This window comes from Gobio gobio (genome assembly GCF_949357685.1).
Source record: "Gobio gobio genome assembly, chromosome: 22".
Lineage (NCBI taxonomy): Eukaryota > Metazoa > Chordata > Actinopteri > Cypriniformes > Gobionidae > Gobio > Gobio gobio.
This window is the reverse complement of record NC_137118.1, coordinates 28,882,948-28,907,177: the sequence shown is the minus strand read 5'-3', so window position 1 is coordinate 28,907,177 and position 24,230 is coordinate 28,882,948. Positions and strand designations below refer to the sequence as shown.

General features: G+C 41.4%; 1 protein-coding gene across 1 annotated transcript in view; it reads right to left on the bottom strand.

The window, feature by feature from the left end:
- cUnh5orf63 (chromosome Un C5orf63 homolog) overlaps positions 1–20,165 on the bottom strand; it is a 29,653-nt gene extending 9,488 nt beyond the window's left edge. The window contains exons 1-2 of the mRNA XM_079805374.1: positions 20,022–20,165; positions 17,408–17,502 (exon numbers count right to left, since the gene is read on the bottom strand). Of these exons, the coding sequence (XP_079661500.1) occupies positions 17,408–17,502; positions 20,022–20,163 (237 nt within the window). The 5' untranslated portion in view covers positions 20,164–20,165. The remainder of the gene's footprint in view (positions 1–17,407; positions 17,503–20,021) is intronic.
- Positions 20,166–24,230: the final 4,065 nt, after the last annotated feature.

Genomic DNA, 24,230 nt, shown 5'->3' with positions numbered 1-24,230 from the left:
GAACCGCACTCTTGCCCTCGATTTGACGAAGGGAAGTCAGCAGAGACTGCGCGCGCTCGCTCGAAAGCTGCGCGCACATGGCGACCGAGTCGATATCCATACCGAGAAAAGAGATCCTCTGCGCGGGGCAAAGTTTGCTCTTCTCCCAGTTGACCCGAAGGCCCAGACGGGCTAGGTGATGGAGCACCAAATCTCTGTGTCCGCAAACCTGCTCTCGAGAGTGACCCAGTATGAGCCAGTCGTCGAGGTAGTTCAGGATGCGAACCCCGTGCTGCCGAAGGGGCGCAAGGGCTGCCTCGGCAATCTTCGTAAAGACGCGAGGGGACAGAGATAGCCCGAATGGTAGAACTGCGTACTGATATGCCCGCCCCTCGAAAGCAAACCGTAGGAACAGTCTGTGTTGAGGTAGAATGGAGACATGGAAGTAGGCATCCTTCAGGTCGATCGCTGCAAACCAATCGTCTGGATGAACGCATTTGAAAAGGCGTTTCGCTGTCAACATCTTGAACGGAAACCGGTGAAGGTAACGGTTCAAGACGCGCAGGTCCAGGATCGGTCATAACCCACCGGTCTTTTTGGGTACAATGAAGTACGGGCTGTAAAACCCGGAATTCATCTCGGCTGGAGGGACAGGTTCGATCGCACCCTTCGCCAGTAGGGTGGCAATCTCCGCTCGCATGACGGGGGCATTGGCCCCGATCATGGTGGAACGGACTCCCCGGAAGCAGGGAGGAACCTGCGCGAACTGAATCGCGTAGCCGCGCCTGATGGTCCGCTCGACCCAGCGGGACAGCCCTGGAAGCTGAAGCCAGACTCCCAGAAACTGTGCCAACGGGGTCATACGGAGTACAGACGTACCCGGTGTGGGTTTGCAGCGATGCAGCGTCACCGGCCCGGACATGGGAGGCTGAGGGGCGTCCCGGTGCGGGGGCACGGTTGACTGCTGCGTCCTGACAGAGGAGACCAGGGAAGGACGCACGTTCCACTGGGGTCTGCTCTGCCAGGAGGCTGGCGACAGAGTGGGATGCGAGTGGCGGGACCCGTGGGTGGCGCGCACCGTCATCACCGGACTCTGTGGGCTCAGGGATGGGAGTGTTAATTCTTTCTTTGACCAAAATAGGGTGCTGCTGACCCGGGGGCCAGCAGCTGAACAAAGGATTCTCCCCCGGCCCTCCACCGGGGGAAGGAGTGGTCCTGCTACTATCTCCTCGAAAGAATTTCCCATCCCTGAGCCGTCCGTCTCAGGAGCGCCGCTTGGCCTGGCGTTTAGTCCTCAACCGCCCCGCCGAAGAGGCCGGCCTGGGATATGGGGGCATCGAGGAACCGGGTCCGCTCGGTGTCCCGCATATCGGCCAGGTTCAGCCACAGGTGACGCTCCTGGACCACATTTGTAGACATCACTTGACCCAGGGAGCGTGCGGTCACCTTCGTCGCCCGGAGAGCGAGGTCGGTGGCGGCACGCAGCTCATTTTAGAGCCCCGGATCAACTCCACCCTCGTGCATGTCCTTGAGGATCCTGGCCTGGTAGACCTGAAGGATCGCCATGGCATGCAACGAAGCGGCAGCCTGCCCCGCGGCTCTGTGCGATTTCGCCACCAAGGTTGATGTGAATCGACAGGCTTTGGAGGGGTGCTTAGGATCACCGCGCCAGGTTGAAGCGCTCTGAGGACACAGTTGCATCGCAACAGAACGTTCAACTGGGGGGACCCCAGTGTACCCTTTAGCTGCCATCGCGACAGCGACATCGCATCTTCCTCCGGAGCGCCAAACGAGATGCGCGAGGGGGCAGGAGCCGGCCCCGCGATCTGCGTCTGGACACTCGCGGGTTGCAGTGTGCAAGACGGGGGTGTGGCCCGAGGCATGAGCGTCGGGGCTTTGTTCCACACCGTAACCGTCAGGTCACCCTGACCACCAGCCGAAGTACTGGGCCTCTGGGACTCAGTAGATCGGGGTGTGGTAGAGGGGACTCTCACTTCATTACGAAGGTCATGGAGTCTTGACCGCAACACCGCGATGGTCATGTTCCCGCAGTGGGAACATGACTCATCCACAAACGCTGTCTGAGCATGCTGAAAGCCCAAACATATCAGACAGTGTTTGTGCCCATCAGAGGGAGATAACAACCGGCCACACCCAGAAGTACACGGACGAGACATCCTGAAAAGGACGCGTCACGTGTAAGCTCTTTTAGGAGAGGAAGCTTCCAGAGAACGCCGAAGCGCCCAGGGACCACACACCAGCTGTCTAGCGGACCACTGCGCAGATCAGCAGGCAGGCAGTATGATGATCACTGGAACGCGCCGTAACACCAACGCCTCTGGAAAGCTGCTCGTCTCGAAAAGCTGTCGAAGACTCAGATCAGGCTTGAAGGAGTGAAGAGATCCTCTTGGCTCCAAAGCAGAAACATAATGCGATGTTGCCAGCGTACTTCCTTATATACCCACGAGGTGGGGCGGAGTTACGCATGCAAATTCCGCATGCCCATGGCATTGGCACTGCCTTTGGGCGCTGTTGAATTCTCGAAGATGATTGGCTTCTAAGCGAAACCCCCATTCGTTAGTCACTAACGTACGTCGTAGTGACTGAACGAAAGGGAATCATCATTTCCTGATAAACTGATTAAGAAAAGTAGGAGAAGCCACTGTATATAATCATTTTCCTATATAATAAATTATGTTTTATTAACAAGGTTCGGGAGAAGCACGTTCAGATAATTGACACAGGTGGAGAGCACTCAGCAGCCCATAGATACGCAGCAGCCCTACCTCCGTTTGTTGACAGTTATCGGCAACCCTCCACCACCCCTTCTCCACACTTTTTACTCTAAACCATTTACATATATGGGGGGTACTCTGGGTTCGGGCCTAATTCCGAGCTCGAAGCCCTCCCCCCGGACAGCATGCCAAATACGCATTAAATTACTCTCTATAAATTATATGTAAGTGCAAACTCGTGAAATGACATCAGAGCGTGCAGACGAAACGCAATATGCACGGTCATGTTATCTTGCTTCCCGTGGCAGATGTCTGCTGTTTGGGAACACAGTCGTTATGGAAGGTAAGTATACCGAATAGGGATGTAACGGTACACAAAACTGGCGGTTCGGTACGTACCTCGGATTTGAAGTCACAGTTCGGTACAGCAGTTTTACAAAATTTATTTTTATTTATTTTTATTAAACAGTGGTTTACTGAAAAAAAAAGTGTCTGTCCTTAAATTAATTAAATTATAACTAAACATTTATTGAAGATATTGCTGTAAAGTATATAGGGAGCCCTTACTTGCACATTAATATTAAAGGTTAACAACAGAGCCCAAACTATTAGCCTAAATTCAGTTGCTATTTATTTTTAGATATAATAATCAACAATCAAATAACATAGTACGCAAACATGTAAACTTCACATTAGGCAGTTTTTGCAATAACTTCTAAATCTAATTATAAACGTTTTTTCCCCCAATTCGTTGTTGAAATATAATCATTTATACACGGTGTCTGTCATTTTCATGTGCCTGCGCGTTTTGCTTGATTTTTCATCATGATCTTGTAAAACTTAAAATACTCAGTCATTTTTGGCCTCACAGACATGAATGATATGTCTTTACAAACCTTAAAGTGTCTACTTTTATTTATGTTCACTCAAAATAAAAACTAAATGTTGTGCTTTTTGCTAAATAAAGAAAACAAACAGGATGCACATTCTCCTGTCAGTCTCCCTGTGAAGTCCATTCTGAAATTCATCTGAAAATGACCTCAGAACTCAAAGAATATTTGCCTCACAGACACGAGAGATATCTCTTTATAAAGCTTGGAATGTCTACTTTTAAATGTAATTTATATAAAAAAACCAGGGCTTAAAAACGGACAAAAATATCAATCGGTTTCAATCCGAGCAGAATCGATATTTTAACGTTTCCGTTTTTTGGTTCCTCATTAAACATTACTGTTCCGAAAACGGTTTGATTTGAAAAAATAACGGTTAATAACGTAATTTAGCCTATACTTTAAACAAATATGTATAAATAAAGACTTATTTTCACTCAATAATAATATAACGCATGATAATTAAACTTGAATATTTATTTCATAACATTTTTAAAATCACAACAGAAATACATGCATTAATTACAAAGCATAAACAGCGGGACAAATATTGACCTGTTTTAATGGAGCGGAAAGTGGCCCTCTATATGCCTATTCTTTTCAGAAGAGTGATAACATTCTTTGTACATAACTTTTTTTTCAACACGACTTGTTTTAAAAATTGCATGAATAAAGATAAATAAACTGGATAACCATTGCTCTTTTAATGCACTGTCAACTGGTATTTTCAAAGCAAACACTGCACAACACGTCCTTGCATCACATAATTAAATACAGTCAGCTAATAAAGCTTGATCATTTAATGCAATATAACATACCATTTAATACGAAGCATCAACCTTCTATATAGAAAACATTGACCTGTATTGGCAATCTGAAAGACTATAGGAAAAATGTTTGATAGATGCTAGTAACCTACTTGTATAGGCTTAAACGAAATCCACAAAGTAGCCTAAATCAGACTATTTGAGCTTAAAGTCCGTACTATTTATTTAAACGCACGAAAATAATGTCCTCCAATACCTGCGCTTTCATTGTAGACCTCAGTGGGGAAAGAAATGTACTTGAAAATGAAAATGCGCGAAAATGCGCGCTCTATACTGACTTGCGTTACCGGTAGATTCATAGATGACTGGTGCGCGGGCATTTCACTCACGCTTGATCCATCAACGTCACATGCTGTACTACTCTATTCATTATTGGTCACTGCCAAATTTAAATATTAAAGAGAACGATAAAATAACGTTATTAACCGGTTAATGGTCATTTCAAATTAACGTTTCTGTTCAGAACGATTCAAATTGATTTTGATTTCGTTTTTGTTCCTCTCACGACAAGCGCGCTCAAATAGAGAGCAACGCCGTCATCATGCTCAGACATGGCAGGAACATCTGTTTGTGTATGCATTTGTAGATTACATTGCAAACAAATCATTATAATATTCACAGTGATACTGTAATGAGAAATCCATGTTGAAAACAATAGGTTACTGTCGTAACCCCGGTTCTCTGAAACATCGAGTGGAGAGATCCACCTATGGGAAGGACATCCGTACCTGACGGTCTCTACAGAAGCATAAGTGCTCTGCCAATACCCAGTAAGGCCCCACCCCTTACCCGTGGGCATATATAGCTTGAATGCGCTACTGTACATCAGTAAGTATATTCGCTTCTCGTGCGGCAAGCGGGGCAAAGCTGGTGGATCTCTCCACTACCGGGGTTACGACAGTAACCTATTGTTCTATTTCATCATCTCGTGTTCGAGATCCACCTATTTGAGATCCACCTTTACAAAATCCTTTACAAAATTAAATTATCAACAAATGATTGTAGGACCTACAAGGATAACTCGACAGACTAGGACCCTTATTGATCTTACACTTACTAATAAGTCTGAACGTATAACACGGACTTATAATCTTATTACAGGACTTTCGGACCATAACATGATCCTAACTGTTAGGAAATTGACTAGAAAACTTTGCAGTATTTTGGTAAACCTGACTGTGAAAAAATAAAAAACATTATCCCAAAATCTAAAATTGTACAATTTGAAAGGGAATTTTATAATATAAACTGGGAACAGATTACGGCTCTAGAGGATGTAGAGGAGTGCTGTAATGCCATGACAACAGCTATTACAGGAATAACACAAAAATTTACAAAGCAAATAAAATCTAGACAAAAAAAAATTAACTGTACCTTGGATTAATAATGAAATACATAAACTTATGAAAAAGAGAGATTTGGCTTTAAAAATATCATTACGCACAAAACTTAATACTGATTTTATGAATTACAAAAGTCTAAGAAATAAAATTGTACTTGAGCTTCGTAAAGCAAAAGCTACATACTATACACAACTAATTGATAATGCTAAAGGTAACAGTAATTTATTATGGAAGCATTTAAATAATATGACTAACGAATCTAATAAAAATAAAAGGATTACAGAACTTAGCATTAATGGTAATATCATAACTAGTAGTGCCGCTATGGCAAATGAGTTTAATACATACTTTTTACAATCAGTTGAAGAATTGAAAATTCTAATTCAAAATCTAATGACATTTATAATATGAATAGTTGTTTTCTTAAAGGGGTCATAGAATGACATTTTTGTACAAGTTAATATGATTCTTTAGTGTCTAAATGAAAAGTTTGTAATATACTTTAATTAAAAATTCTCATTAGTATTGTAAGAAAACACTAATTTTACCAGGTCAAAACCAGCTCAGTTTTCAGCAAGTCATTTCAGTGTATGTGACTTTAAATGATAATGAGCTTTGCTCACCCGCCCCCTCTGCTCTGTGGGGCGTTCGGTTCGACCCGACACAACACCACAACACACGTGGAGTGTTGCCTTGACAACATTTGAGGGTATATTTTCGAGAAATAATGGCAATGGGAGTCTCTGAGGAAACATCTGAGCAACCTTATCATTTTGAAGCGGAGTCGGACCAGGAACAGATGACGAACCCATCGAAGTTCGAACAGGACGTTTCTGAATGGTTGGTTAACGTCATGTCACTTTGATCTGTCTTTGTACTGGCAGAGTAGCGTAGTTGCTATGTGTTTACTGATGTATATGTTAGTTCATTGACAGATTGATGTTATGTTATAAGATTTTTTTTTACATTACTTCTTAATCAGTAACAGACACCGTTATAACCCATGTACAAAAGTAAGCTTAGTGTAGTGTTACCACGTTAACTTTATCACCGGAGTACACAGTTTGTAATAACAACCATAACGCGTTGTTCATTATAAACGTGGGATTATGAATTATATTGAGAACGTCATACACAGAAAGCATGCCGTAATGTAACTTACCCTGTAAACTTTAGCCTCATTCATCGTGAAGCATGCAAGCGATTTGCAAAGATTAATATAAAGGTTAATAAAACATTACACTCACATCTTCCTGAGGTGCAGCAGGAACACAATCCTTTTTTCAAGAGCAGCTTATTAGCAAAACCTGCTTTATACTGACGCTCGTTTATAAAGCAGTCTGCTGAGAAATGATTCACGCAAACATTGACGTTGATCGGGGGGAATATTCCCTTCTAAAACAAAACTCAGCAGCCACTGGGTCTTCAGCGGTTCGGATTTAGGAACATCAAAATAACTGCTGTGTTCGTTATTACACCCAACAACACAACACCACAATCGCTTAGACGCCATTCTGCTCCAGCGTATCAACAATGGCGGACTGATGTCAGCTCGCTCAGGGCGGGTCTGTGTTGAAACGCTGCTGTCAATCAACAATCTTACGCCCGTTTCACACATACTCCGTCTGCAGTGCGTATGCGGTGCGTGTTGCGGTGCGTATGCGGTGCAGGAGCAGCACGCGCTGTTGTGCTTTCATATATGCTGCGTTTGCAGCGCGCAACTGATCCGCGGTTGTACCACAAACACAGCATTTATTCATTATTATTTTCATTTCAAATCCAAAAGTTGTTACTGAACATGGCTTGTCAGAATTGCAATTCTCTTTGTTTACACTTTCATAGATGTCACGTTTTAACGTAGTACATTTAAACAACGTTTTATTCAATTCATTACTTTATATTTATATAGCCTATATAACTTTATATAGCCTATAGCCTACTTTAGCTCACACAAGTGGCAAAACATTGAAATATAACTTATAGCCTATAAACATTTTAAATTAGAAACTTACAATAGAAACAGCCGACTCTCGTCTTCTCTTTCGTTTTTAAACCCTTTTAAAAGCAGGTCATAAAGACCTTTTTGTTTTTCCACCTCCAGGAACGTACGTGCTCTTCATTATTTCAATTTTTTTAACCTAAATGCCAGGTAAGGTGTCGTTTCCTTGCTTTACCCGAGAAAAAAAAGCCATGTGTTGACTTTGAAACAGAGTATATTTTAAATGACATAGGCCTACATCTGTGGTAAAATTACTAGATTTTCGCGTCAGTACATGTTTATTTTAAAGCGAACATTGTGCTGTCACTTTAATTACGCAGTGCAGCACAGCAAAAAATAGACTCGGTACGGAAACGATCGCCGCACTGCTGCAGACGCAACGCACCTGGAACGGACTGACGGACAGCATCCGCGCGCAGTGTGAAAGCTGTAATCCGTTAACATGGGTACGGAAAAAAATACGCACCGCATACGCACTGCAAACGGAGTATGTGTGAAACGGGCGTTGGGAGGGGCGTACACCGTGTAACGTCACACGATCAGACGGCTCGATATGAGACAGGGGAAAATATATAAGGAGATTTAAAAAAAAACACTGGATGTATTTTTATCATTATAGGATGGTTGTGTACAGGCACTGCCAACACACATTTCCGTATAATCAACTTGTAAAAGTGCATGTACCATTCTATGACCCCTTTAAAAAATATAGAGATGTTCTTGTCAAACCATTGACACATCTTGTTAATTTATCTATAAGAACCTGTACATTCCCTAGTGCTTGGAAAAAAGCAGTAATCATCCCAGTATTCAAAACCGGAAGTCAAGATTCTATGTGCAATTTTCGTCCTATATCAATTTTACCAGTTATATCTAAAGTTATCGAAAAAGTTGTAGCAGCTCAACTGATTGACTATCTAGAATCCAGACAGCTCCTCCACCCACAGCAGTTTGAATTCAGACCAGGGTACTCAACTGAAATGGCAAACTGCTGTTTAATTGAAAATGTTAAAAAGTCACTAGATAAGGGTATGGTGCTGGGTGCTGTCTTCATTGACACAGGGTGTTAGAATAGATCAAGATATATCAGCATTTTCAAATATCAAAATCGGTATTCCGCAAGGCTCTATACTTGGACCTTTGCTGTTCAGTCTCTTTATAAATGACTTACCTATGCACTGCGCAGGGGCCTGAACGCCTGAACCGTTAAGTAAATTTGTGGAGAAACTGAACAGCAGTAGAGTTACGAGAAGTAATACATACCATGATTGTAAAATTCCATACTGCAGGACTAGTTTTGGTCAGACAGCTTTTTCTGTTAGAAGCTCTAAGCTCTGGAATTTATTGCCACCTAATATTAAAACTATTCCTGACTTTAAAATGTTTTCTTCCAGACTTAAGACTTGGTTAAAGATAAATCAGAATTTTACTCACTTATAATATTGTGAATGTATTGTGTATGTTTGGAAGTTATAGAGTATTATTGTTTGAGTTTTATTAATGTATGAATCGGTTTTTAGATACTTTTTTGTATTTATTGTTTTTGATTGATAAAGGCCCTTCTAGGGACAAGTGTTGTAAATTAGCCTTTGGCTATATACACTGTGATACAGACATCAGATTGTTTAGTCAAAATGATCTATGTTGGTGGTATCTGTCCCTATCAAATAAATTATTAAATAAAAAAATAAAATGGGAGAGACATGGACAGCTCCCCAATTGCCCAATACACTCACAGTGAGGTCCTGTTTAGCCAGAAAAAGACGGTCACCCCAAGGGGCGGTGCTTGACACGTCTCATAATCATGAACCCGCCACACCGACGCACACACGTAACTGGGGTGTACAAGCAGGGCATGAAATGTGTGAGGCACACACAAAAGAAGGCAGGGTTAGAAAGACCCCAACCCCAAAACCGAATGTGCTACCGAAGTTCTGGTGACATCCAGCCTATAGTAACGCACAAACGTATGGGGAGAAGCCCAACTGGCAGCAGAGCAGATATCCTGCAGTGATACTTCTCTGAACAGAGCCCAAGCGGCTAAGCCCCTCGTGGAATGAGCTCTGATGTCCCCTGGGGGTTGCACTCCCTTTGATTTGTAAGCCAAAACTATATATTAGCCACAAGCCAATGTGAAAGGCGTTGCTTAGACAGGAGATCCCCTTTGTGGGGAGGAGCCCATGAAACAAAGCGTTGGTCACTCTTCCGGAATGCACTGGTCCTAGCCAAATACGTCTATAACACACGGACCGGACACAGGGCATTCGACCTTTGAATCTCCGTGGAGGAAAAGGGCGGAGGGTGAAAAGCAGACAGCTCGAACACCTCCGATGTAAATGCAGGGAAACATATTGGCATGAAGGCTGGATTAGGTTTAAGGAATAAATTCTGGAGATAAGGTTATGCACGAGGGGTGGACCGAGAGTGCATGTAACTCACTGACACGTTTGGCTGATGCCAAGGCCAAGAGCAAGGCTGTCTTGAAGGACAGCAACTTTAGGGAAATATTCAGAGGCTCAAAAGGGAATTGAGGCAGAGCTTCCAGCACCATGGAGAGGTCCCATTCAGGGATCGTTCTCCTAATGACTGGCAATGAGCGAAGGGCATCCTTCATAAAGCATTTGTGGATTAGAGGATGCTGCCCAACCGTTGAGCCCTCAAAACCCACATGACAAGCAGAGATACTGTAGCTGCCAGATAGACCTAAATAGTGGAAAAAGACCTGCCCTTATCCATAAGGTCTTGGAGGAAACATAAAATATCAGAAACTGAGCACTGATATGAAGTGAAACCCCGCCCATCACACCACTCATCGAACACTTGCCACTTACAGCCATATAAGGACTGTGTAGAAACGGCCCTGGCATTCTGTATAGTAGCCACCACACGCGGGAAGCACTAACGTGCTCAGGTTCGTCCTCTCACGGGCCAGGCCCAGAAAGCTACCCTGTCCCCTGGAACACTACATTTTTCAACTAAATATCCAAATAAATTTAATTATTCAACTAAATTAACCATACAAACTAAATTACTGATCTAATTACTGATCTAAAATCCCACAGTGTCACTGTATGATAAATTAAATTAACTGATGACATCACCATTTTCTCCGGAATGGCTATACGGCTGAATACAATTCTGTTGCATTATTTTCCTGTTTCACACTGTGAAGCTGCTTTGAAACAATCTGCATTGTTAAAAGCGCTATATAAATAAAGTTGACTTGACTTGACTGTCTGGGTGTGGGTGATAAATCTCCCCGTTTGCTTGAGACAATAGATCTGTGCGGAGGGGGAGGCGCCACGGCTGGGCATGTAACAGAGGGAGTATCTCCGCCAGCCATGGTGCTTTGGGCCACCTGGGTGCTATCAGAATGAGAGACAGGCACCCCTCTCTCACCCTGGCCAGTGTGGGAATTATCAGGCACTGGGGAGGAGAGGCATACAGTCCGAATCTCTGTCCGAATCTCATCCATATCATGTCTACTATCTGAGGATGGAGGCGCCAATCTCCGAGGAGCGGATTCCCCCTCGATAGAAGATCTGACGCCTCTGTTCAGAACCCCTGGAACATGAGTTGCGCATAACGACAGGAACAATCGCCTGCTCCATACCAAAAGCTTGTAAGCCAGGGCATGAAGCTTCGATGAGCGCACGCCGCCTTGACGGTTGATATAAGCCACTGCCGTGGTATTGTCGCAGCGTACGAGCACATGATGTTCCTGCAGACGAGGCAGAAGATTATTCAGAGCCTTCCAAATGCTCAGAAGCTCTAAATAATTCATATGATCTGAACGTAGTTTGCTCTGTCACAAAACGTTCACAGTTCTGCCCTCTTGGGTGGCACCCCAGCCTGTTAAAGGTCCTGTTCTTCGTGATCCCATTTTTCAAACATTAGTTAGTGTGCAATGTTGCTGTTGGAGCATAAATAATACCTGTAAAATTATAAAGCTCAAAGTTCAATGCCAAGCGAGATATTTTATTTAACAGAAGTTCCCTTTCAAAGCCTACAGTGAACGGCCGGTTTGGACTACATCCCTGTACATCCTGCTTTAATGACGTCAGTAGAACAGTTTGTCGACTAACCTCCACCCACAAGAATACTCAAAAAAGGGGGCGTGGTCTTGTTGCTCTCCCACGTGGAGAAGAGGAAGTGATGCGTTCTGTTGCGTTTGTAGTGTGTTTGTCGCCATGTCGCCGAGATGCTGTTATTTTCATCCCGGAGTCAAATCACCTTTCTTTGGCCAGGGACCCTGTACTTTGAGCACATGTATCTCCCCGTTATGGTAAGAGGCGTGACCTTTCCGGGCAACGTGCGCTAAGCTGGTGTCGAATCACAACAAGGGAACCGCTGGCACAATCAGAACTCGTTACGTATTTCTGAAGGAGGGACTTCATAGAACAAGGAAATCTATCAAGCCGTTTTTAGGACAGTGAAAACAGCGGTATACAGATAAGTAAATTGTGTGAAAAATACTGTTTTTTTACACGCGAAAATGAACACGTTATATAGCACACTGTAAACACAATCGAAGCTTCAAAAAAACAGGAAAAACGGGACCTTTAAGGACGCATCTGTCGTCACAACTTTCCGCAACATAACTGTCCCCCAGAGGGGCGCCCCGTGCGTAAAAGTCCATGGCGCAGAGCTGTGGCGCAGGTGCACTGTTCCAGAGCGGCAAAGATCGTGTAACGAGCTGAAAAGTAGTGACAGAACCCATTTCATGAACGCCCTCATTCTCAGGAGTCCTAGTGGCAAAACCTGGATAGATGAAGCCATAAGACCCTGTAGCCTGAGACATGTGCGATATTGCACCCTTGCCCCCTGTCTGAACTGCGACAGACAGTTCATCAGAGAGAGAGAACGCGCTTCTGAGTGCTCGCATGGAGACTGAGTTCAACTCCATGCCCAGAAAGATCACATTCTGGCTGGTGTAAAATTGCTTTTGTTCACATTCAACCTGAAGCCCAGAGATGTGATGTGCGCAAGGCGACACGGCAAGTGTCCAGCAACACCTTTTCCCTCGAGTCGGCTATGATGAGCCAATCGTCTATGTATGTCAGGATCCGCGCACAGGCAAAAGAGCCGTAAATTTCCTAACAAATGCCTTGATAGGCGAAAACGAAGAAACTTCCTGTGTGGTTGAAATATGCTTCTGTGGAAAAAAGCATCTTTCAGATCGACCGATGTTAACCACTCGTTCCGTTTTATGGCACGGGCGAGCGAACCATGAGTTAACATTCTGAAATTGTATTTCCTTAAAATGTTTGTTCAACACCCTGAGGTCCAGAATAGGACGGAGGGAACCGCCCTTCTTTGGAACCAGGAAATAACGAGAATAAAAACCCTGGTTTATCAGATTGGGGGGTACCACCTGAATTGCACCATTGCTCAGAAGAGAGATTTCCTCCTTCAGAATGTGGGCCGTGCCTTCCTCTGTGTGAGAAAAGTGAACGCTACTGAAACGTGGGGGTTTCATAGCAAACTGCAGACAACCCTGCAATATTGTGCGCATTACCCATTCGGGTGGCGCTGCAGTTCACCAAGCTGGCACGCAGCTCGCTAGCGTGCCTACCCGAGCTGTGCTGGCTTCGTGCATGCCCAGCTGGCTTATTTGTGATGTAATGACGCCCTCTAGTGGGGAAACTAGGGAGGGCATGCATGGGTTCAGAGAGGTGTCCACTCTTTGCAGAGAAAAGAGCGTTCCCTGCAGAGAGAGGGTATCTCTCTGTAACGAATTCATTTGATTAGTTTGATTTAATGTGTTTTTTTGTGTTTTGGAAAACACTGGGGCCGAAGCCTTTATTAACAGGGTGAGGGGAACACCGTGTGTGCGGTGTGTTGACACTGCTTTTGCACTTTTCCTCACAACAGACCCCCTGAATGGGCTGGGCAGCCACAACAGAGACAGGTCTTATGTCACTGTATACGTCTCATCTTTCTCAGCAACGCTAGTGAGGCAGCGGGAAATACAAACACACCAGGCTTGTCCGAGATGCATCAATGCTGCACAGACCGATCCACGTATGATATCAAAACACTGCATGAGTGAATCAAAAGCATAAGGAGTCGTATGCTGTATATTGTTTATTGTGAATGAGTGGCCAGAATGATTTTAACATCGTCTTGAAGCAAAAATTCTAGCCTACGTGATCCAGTTTTCAAGTCTTGTGAACAAATATTCAGTATGGGTTTCATGGGTTCACAGATGATTGTGTTCACACACGCGCGATGCGCGACTGCTTCAACTGTAATCAGTCACACCACATTAAAGAGCGTCAAAACGGCATTTATCGTCTGAATTTCATGATAAAATGGACTGAATACTTAATATGTTTGTGTGGGAACTTGGATTGAAGTGTGTTCCGCGCTTAAAACAAGCCACTGTTAACTGTTAAAGATTGCATTCGGAAGCCGTACACGAGTGCACCGAACCGAAAAGCCCTGTACCGAAACGGTTCAGTACGAGTACGTGAACTGTTACACCCCTAATACCGAACCACTTTGACAGCAGACTTCGCTCAGGCATTTCAGAACAAGAACTACTAAAACAGCATTTTAGATGCTCGAGATCGCTGGTTAGTCCAGTTATTTTTTTGGTGCACATTGAGGAATTTATTCGGTAAATGTGTTTCCATCGTAGTTTATTTGCATGTTTTCTTATCGGATAAAAATGTATCCGACTCAAACGAGCGCATACGTTTTTTATTGAGATGTTCTGATACCCCTTTTCCCTTCCCGATACCTGGGCTCAGGGTATCAGCCGATACGGAGTACTGATCTGATACCTGGGTGTGTATCTGTATATACAGAGACGTAGCTAAATCTACTGTACAGCAGTAGCCAAATATATTCTGTCAATTTAAAATGTTTTAAACCGAACTTTTATTTTGACGGGTTGCCGTGAAGATATTTCAGTGTCTGTGTTCCTTATATGACAGTTTTCCCAAATGAAACGGTAAATTCTCATGAAGTGACAGTTTATGCGTTCGTGTCCTCATATAGTGACCATAGACAGTGAATTTGGACGTAGAGAAACTGGGGGAGTTTGCCGCTTGATAGTGACACACGGCAGAGATTACAAAGACAGCGAACGAGCGTGGGCGCTCGCCCGCCATCCACACAGAGACAAAATACTGCTAAACAGCTAGTAAACAGCGGACATAGCCTACTGCTAACGTGTTTTCATTTCTTCTTTGCTGCTCTAAACAGTGGTTCCTTGTGGCAAAACAGCACAACTTCCTGTGTTTGCAATGCATTCAGAGCACCGAAGAAGAACCGCGCAGTGGTTAGGCAAAGCTCGCGGTCATAACTAGGTCTTGTTTAAGAAAATGGTATCGGATCGGTACATGGGTTCAAGTACTCGCTGATACCGATGCCAGAATTTTTTGTGGTATCGGTGATATTTCCGATACTAGTATCGGAATCGGAACAACTCAAGTTTTTTTATGCTCATTTTTAGATTTCATTAGCATCTTGCCGTTTCCATCCAGCAGTTTTTTTATGTGATATCCCAAAATGCGCATAAAATAGGTGGCTGGAAACATACCTAATGACACACACTGTATAAAGGTCCTAGATCGCGTCATTTTCAGCTCAAAGTTTGTTAGCGTTTTTCTTTTTTCGGAAAGACAATTGAACAATTGGCATGTTGTTAAAGGGTAACTAAACCCTAACCCAACTTTTTTTAGTTAATGATCTGTAATACTGGGGCTTTATTAATGCTGTTCATTGATTCGAGTAAATGTTTTGACATTTGAGTATAAAGTGTTTTAATTCTATAAAATATGGTGTAAAACCGCCAAAGTGCTGCCCTCTTAAGGTTGAACGGTGGCTACTGCAGTTGAATTTTCCTATTCGACGTTGTGGTACATCGTGACATAGGATGGTACTTCCAACGGCTCACTATCCGCGCCCCTGGCACGAGCTCACCACGCCCTCAGAAATGTTTCCCCCAATCACATGATGAGAGCGGCTTCATTCCAGTATGAACTCTCATGTTACATGAGGTAGAAACATTATGAATGAAACTGACTTGACACTTGCTTTAACATTGTAATGAAGAAAATACGGTTAAATAATGCAGTTGTCAGTACACGTCAGGCTTTTCTTGCGATATTATTGCCGCCCGTCATGTGTACAGATAAGTTTCATACATGAGACGCGCTTTCAAACCCTGACACGCAAGTGGTTGCCGCGGTAACGGGCAACTATACCGTAACGTGCTGGCGTATATAGTCTAACTTATTTGAGGAAATCTGGCTTTTAGGTCTGAACTTATTGGTCCTGCGCTGCTTATTGATTCAGTTAATTTGAATGAAAATCGTATGTATATCAGATATCTGATCTATTTTTAGTGGCATTCAGTATAATGATTTGACTGTTCATAGATTAGGTCAGTTCTCTTGCGCTGCTGCTTCACTAGCATCGTCGGCATCGGGAGTTAACGCAGTTTGAGCCAGCAGCTCGCATTGATAAGGCTCTGGGTCTGTGTCTACAGACAATTCACCCTCCTCCAATTCAGGTGAAGGTAGGAGAAATGACCGCTCTGTTGCAAAGCTGGCGTCACTCCAGTCATTCTCCATCTCTGCGACTCGCGAGTCTGACAGCTATCAATCAATCCGTCACTGCGGGTCTCAGGTGCACGCCCTCCGCTCAGCCCCGCCCTTGGTTGTCCCCTCTGTCTCCGCTGGGCTCTGCCCACTTTTCCAGCATTTTTCAAAATTTGCCAGTGGGTGGAGTTAAGCTCTGAGCAGGGGTTTAGTTACCCTTTAAACAGCAGTACAATCCGATGAAAGCACATTAATTCTGTCCCTCACAGCCTTGATTTCATTCTTGTCAAAAATGAAATATGGCGCCACCCTGACTCAAGTTTAAAAACTTTTGTTTGTGTATCTTTAAAGACATGGCAACATTCTGGTAGGAGGGTCCCGAGGACCGGAGTTGAGAAACGGTGTCCAATCCTGCTCCTCCATTGGCAGCTGCTCCTTGAGGGAGTGTAGCTTCAACACACTTGCCTTGAAGTTTCTAGAAAATCTGGGGGGTATTCCAGAAAGCAGGTTATGTAACATACCTGGGTATGTTTAAGAGTAAGTAAGTGGATAACCTCAACTTTCGGTTCCAAAAACGGAGGTAACTTTCAGGGTATGCAAGTAGCCATAGCAACTCACTCGCTGAACAGCTCATGTTCTAGGGTTAGTTTGTTTAAGAGGTTTTCAGATGTGTGTTATTAATATAACCAAATTTGTTATATAGTTACAGTTATATAATATACAATATTATGTAATAATTATAAAGCACTATTAATGTTTAAATGTTAATTCAATTAAAATATATTTATTATTTGTCATCTCACACATGGATCTGCATTCAATCAATTAGCATCAAACATAAAATAGAATCCTAAAAAGTGAATCCTTATTCTCAGTAATTAAATGAAGAGATTGAAAAAAATCTCTACAGGGTGGGGGCTAAACTGATTTTAATTCTCCTTTTCAAGTTATTATTAACAAAGTTATTTTTATGCGCCAGTTGGCCATTTGAGAGGACAAACACATTCTCTCACTAGTGAGCACTCATGTCCATCCCTAACCGTGAGAGTGTGACAGATCTCTGAGAAGGACCGCATCTGTACCTTCGTGAAGAGTGTGAGGACGGGCAGCTGTGTTCTGGTGCAGAGCTGTCTGATGAGACTGCCAACACTGAAGAGCTTCTGCGAGAGCAACATGACTGTAAATTACATCCACAAATAGTATTATTATTAACCTGATCACTGTGAACATCCATGTATGATCATCACAGTTAAAGGTGAGACCTAAAGGCTCAATCATGAAGTGGAGACCAGGGCTAGTCAAATCCGTGTATCATTCGTTCAGTCGATTTTTGATTTAATATTGAAAGTTGAAAAATGAGAAAACAGCTTGTTTTTCTTTTCTTTTTTTTTTCAGAAAAACGAAAAACGAGATTTCGACTTGATTTTTCGTTTTTCGTTCAGAGGTAGAAAAATTAATAAACAGTTTGAATATTCGATTTCTACACATGGGCGGGAATTATACGCCCCTTTCTGCTGATTGGTCAGCCGAAGATCAAACTATTCCGTCATCGGTTTTTTTTATCATGCAACAGGCCGTGATTCATTCCAAAGTGACTTATATAATGCATTTAACGTCAAATTTCGAAATGTTGACTTTTTAAAGTAGGCGCATCCAGTATTCGCTGTAGCCTATTTTAGTTCATGTTGTGCGTTTTACATTTTACACGTTACTACATTTTGTAGTAATTTTAAATGTACACAAATAAAATTAATATTTTACTGTTTCAAATGAGGAATAAATTGTGATAGCACCGGCAACTCGCTAGATCACATAACATTTAAAAAGTTTGGTTTATTTTAATTTGTCTGTTGTACAGGCTGTGCAAGTCAGTAGCCTACTTGCTGTTATTCCAAACTCATATCTCTGCATGTGAAGATGCCGATTTAGCCTATGGGACTGGACTGGACTGAAATACGAAGCCTTCATTACATAAATAGTATAATAGCATCCAAATGTTACATTGCAAATATGGAAACCGAATGAAAGATGCACGAGTGACGAGCCCACCGTCGATATGTTTCAATTCAAATAAACTAATTTAGGCTTGGTGTTTAAACTAAATGTTGTTTGTAATAAATGGCATAATATATAGACTATTTTATATAAGCTAGGCTTCTATGTATATTTTTATTATATGGCTACTTATATTTTTCATTCTTGTTGTTTTCTGAATACCATTAATTTAAAGATTTGTCATACAGTGATGGGAAGTAAAATAGGCTACACACACATAGCGTAGCCTACGTGTTAATAGTGTTTATAATGTTAATGTTGTATTTTATTTACCGGTATTTTCCTGAATGTAGCCTATGCTATCCTATGTTTCTCTCTCAACATGACCCGGCGTGTGAATTACACTCGGTGCGACTTTTCTGGCAAATACGGTCAATTATAAAATATGCTTTACAAAGTGCATACGATGCGTTAGGCTATACACTGTGTTAATTATCCCCACCCACATTAACTTTGGGCTTAATCACTGTAATGTCCTGTTCGCATTTGCTCTTTTTATTTAGGCCTATTTATTTTTTAAAGCGGATGCAAATATAGCCTATCATAAGAAGAACATAATCCATATCCTATGCAACTCGTGCTATATATTCCAAACGCTCTGAAGGTATAGTACTGGTTTGAGAAACAAACCGAAATGGCAAGTTATTACATGCTTTAATGAAAATCTTTTGGGATGAATTTTAATAAAACATAAATCATAAAAAAAGAAGAGTAGCCTTATGTATTTTAATATCTCTGTTCTCCGGTTTTTCTGATTCCAGCGCATTATTCATATATATATATATAAATCGAATATTCAAACTGTTTATTAATTTTTCTACCTCTGAACGAAAAACGAAAAATCAAGTCGAAATCTCGTTTTTCGTTTTTCTGAAAAAAACGAAAAAACGGAAAACAAGCTGTTTTCTCATTTTTCAACTTTCAATATTAAATAAAAAAATCGACTGAACGAATGATACACGGATTTAGTCAGCACAGAGGTTACTGTAACAACTAGCTTATATATATTTTTTTGTTGTGTTTTCAGCAATATAGTCTTTTTCATAATTAGTTTGGAGCAAGATGCCATTTGCGGTATGTGTTTTCATGTAATTTTATGCAGGTCATTATAGGGATAATTACAATTTCTGAAAGGCCAAAAGGCATTAGATTTCTCGGTAAAACTTAATATATTAACATTAATCAATAAGGAGCAATACTTTTACATCGTATTAATATGTTTATGGTCATCTCAACATTTACTAATACATTTGTTTCAAATATCAAAGGTTGTTTCTTGTGTTGTTTTTACTTCAGTTGTTTTACTGAACCACAACAGAGACCATTGTGTGTTAAAGAACGGTTTCATTTATTTTAATGTTTCTATAATCAGTTTTTATTAAAGGGTTACAAACTGGTTTAAAAAATAAGCCCATGATTTTCCTTAAGTGATATAGTACGCTTACTACCTTGACATCGTGTTGGTATGGGCTACTGTAGGCAGCTCACTAAGATTTAAACCACAGCCAATAATTAAGCATCGGGTTATGTAAATAAACACTGTTCCTCATTTTTCTTCATGGGATTTTAAGGCTCGATTATTGTTGTTGTTATTCATATTATCATCTGACACACACAGCTCAACAATTCAAAAACTCTTACCAATGATGATCACGCGACAGAACGGAAAAGTGAACGGTCGCAGAGCATGTCGCAGAGAAGCTGCTTCTTCTTCTTCTTCTTCTTCTTCTTCTTCTTCTTCTTTTGATTTTATTGGCGGCTGGCAAACCAACTTAAACAACATTATCCGTCTGCAATACCGGAGGCTGCACTTTCAGGACCGCATTTCTAGGACCCTATTTTTTTTGTGACAGCGCCACCTACCGAATCGGAGAACCGCAATCCCAGGAACGCATTTCCAGGACCCTAGTTTTGGAGATCCGAAACAAGTGCCACCAAGGCAGTATTTTAACCCTTTTTTTTAGAGGTTTTCAAAGGTTTATTTCACCCAAATACTGCTTTCTTTATTGCAATTAAATCTGGTTTCTAGGAATGTTGAGTAATTATTGGGTCCAAGTTGCATAATTTAATAACTCATCAAGTAAAATAAACAAGGAATGGTATAGCCTTTTCAGTCGATCACATTTTCAAGTACAGGGGGAATACACAAGGATGACTCTGGGGGTAGATTTAAGATTGTGTATATTTTATAAAATAATATATTGCAACAGTTGAATTTGAACACACAAAAACAAATGTGTTCATGACGTGAACCACATAGGAAGAACTTCATGGACAACGTCTTCACTGACTCCTAAGAGAGCGAAAGATAGAGAAGTGAATGAAATAAGGAACATTGAGTTGAACTTGTTCAACTCTCTAATTTTTAACTTCAAAATTTAATTTTTCAAATCTTAGTCACCACAGAGCACACACAGTATATACAATACAAAATTATATCAATCTTCATACCAAATAATGTTCATATTACTGTTATTGCATACTGTTCAAAGATTTGGGTGAACAGGTTCTTGATGTCAATAAAGCGCATCTGAACCGAGAAAAAAAAATAATAGAGAAAGATGCAAGAAATCTGAATAGAAATAACATGTTATTTCAATAATATGACTTTTCCTGTCCTTTAAATATTTAAAGCACACATTGTGATGTATGCAGCAGCACTACCTACCAACTGGATGCTCTCCCCTCTTTTCAACAAATTCATTTTATATAAATAAATAGACATAAATTAGGGCTAAGTCTAGGACTTGACTAATTAATTCATCTTTTGTCATACTTCTGCCTGCCCTGAGCTGTATCCCTGAAAGCACTTCATATAGAGTACAGTAAACTATACATGACACAATCTAACACGTGGTATTTTAACAGTAAATTATTATGATGGCCTCTGTTATGCTTGACTATAAAAACGTCATATGTCTCAATCAACATTATAAAACCATGCAAAAATGAAGAGACGTACTCATAACATGTCATGTATTGTGAGGCTGACTGAGCACGTGACAGCTAAAACATTACGATTATTTTAACTTACTTAAAATGAAGAAAAAAACAATGAATAATTAGCTTTCACAACGAACGTAATACAGTTGTCTTAAGACACAATTGTGCTGTCACTCAGTCAACACAAGCGTTCATGCAAGTTTAGTTAAACGAATGTGCTAAATTCATTTACAGCACTATCTAATATACGTATGATAGCTATGCATATTAGCAAAGACTATTAGCAAATCACGATCACTTCAGCTACGTTAACTTTCCAATGAAATGCATCACGATTGTTTCTAATTGTAAAATAAAAACTGATTCACATGTGATACTCACACTCCGATCGTCATCCATCTTTGCTGGTCATCTAATTCGCTAGGTGGCGTTGTCAAAACCTAGGGTCCTAGAAATGCGGTCCTAGGACTGCATTCCTGAAAATGCAGCCTCCGGTTGTGCAGGCAGATGCTACTCACTTAAAAGGTGCATTACCGCCAACCAGAGTTACGACCATAGATATCCATAATAAAGGCTTTATTATGGATATCTATGGTTACGACACTCCCATATTAGTTCGGTTCTTTTCTGCGAACCGGTTCTTTCGGACAGTTCGTTTCAATGATCCGGTTAAAAAAAACGGTTCACCGGTTATTTTACGTCATCACGTAATGACGTCATTTCTATCATCCCGGCGGATGAAAATACATTAAAACACATTCATATAAAGTAATTTGTAATCATAACTTAGTATAAAAATAATAATAAGTATCGTCATCATCATCTTGGATTCTTACACTTACGTTTTGCAAAAGCACTCAATACAGCCACTGTGGTGCAAACGTGGATGTTTACAGGGATTAAATAAATTTAGATTGACATAACATACATTTACACAAGTCCTCGGTTCACCCATGCTCATATTATCAGCAGCATCAGCTGTCCGAGAGAAACAGTTCGGTTCAGCTGACAGCACCGTCTGAACTGTTTCTCTCACTTTGCTCAGTCTCTCAGCTCATCGGTTCTCAGTAGCGAACATGTCCGAGAGAAACGGTTCTCTGTACTGATGATCCGAGAACCGCTGTTGACGCCACACGCCACTCAAAATGCAGATTTATGAGCTCATCTACATGGGCAACAACACCTCTACGGGGTTGAGGACTCTACGGCAAGTCAGAGCATCCAGTTTGCAAGAGCACGAAGGTTTGCAACGTTAACACACTGTATATGATATACTGTACATGTGAAGTGTAAATGCACATACATATCAACACCAAACTACACGTTTTCCTGTTTTCTCATATTATAGGCTACTGGATAGTGTGTAAAATTATAATTAAAGTGACACAAGTGAATGCACATTTACTTGTATCTGTATATAACAAAGCAACTTCAAAATGTTTCCACATAGCCTACACCAATTTGGGAATCACTAGTTAGGCTACTTCAAGAATATTATTTTTAAAATTGGGATAGGAAAGAATTATACGCATGTCATCATCTCCAATGTCATAATAGCTTCATTCTGCTTTTGTGATGCATATTACATTCATCATCATGTAAAGTTACTGTCTGCTTCAGACTGGATTTGAGTGCTGCAAGTCACTGGTAGCTCTGGCAGTGCCAGTGTGTGATCCAGAGCATTTGAGCAGAGCGCCAAAATGGCCTTTTGTGACATGCTGGTTCGAAAATATGTGAAAGTATTAAGTAAGTGTTGGGGTAACAGTTTAGGACCCAGGACCAGTAGTGAAAACTGAAGACCAAGAGTCAGGAGTTAGATTAATTAAAGAAAAATTTACTGAAGAATAGTTTGCAGTTTCATCAGCAGAAACCAGCGTCAGAGTCTCTCGTGGAATCGCAGGCCAGACTCTAACTTCCAGAGAATTTTGCCCACCAGTTATACTGTTTACAAGGACATTGATTACATCAACAATAACAGATGGCCTAAGCCTTGATTGGCTACAGAGACCTAAAAGCCTAAACATTAGTCACACATGTATAGATATGCAGGAATGGCGTCGTTTAGTCAGGATGCTTGTCGCAAAACCCCTCCCAGATGGGTAAGATTGGCCTCGGACGCTGTAAAGGGCGCCTGCTTGTCGGAAAGGGGTCAGGCCCAGATCAGATAGCTCCAACAAACCTGCACAGAACATGTGAAACGCACACACATACAAGCACTAGGGCATCACACTCTTGTCAGTGTCAGTGGATTCTGACCTTTTATCAAGAGAACATCCAATACCTAAACAAAGATACAGCAATCGCTCTCATTCGAGAGCGAGAAACACATATCCTGGCTGGAGGTCAGAACAGGCAGCTGAGGAGACTAGATTTAAAACTACAAAATCCAAATCATCCTTAAACTAAATATATAAAAGCATAAAATCACACAGAATTACAATCATCTTTAAACTAAACATATGAAAGCAGAGAAAGAGATATTTAATTTGATTATCCTTGATTATTCAGGTTATGGATATAATAAAAAGAAACATTGAGAAGGATAGATTTATAAAAGAAGAGACACAGGTATCTGACCTGCCCCTTCATAAGAATAACTTTTTTTTTTCTACTCGACTAGTAGTTTAAGCCATTTTAATTCATTTAATTTAAGCCATTAGTCAACTAAGCACACATGTATAATAATTTAATTACTTAAATATATACTGAAGAGTATTCTAAACCATCGCCTCCATGCACGATTATATATTGTTTGCTTGATTCTTATTTATTAAATCCAGGGTAAAAAAAAAACATTGATTCAATTTAAGATACAAAAATACAAAACGAAATTCACTTTGAAGAAAGGCTTTCTTCAAAACAAAACTTGAAGGGGTCAAAATCATTTCTGACCCATATTGCACGTGA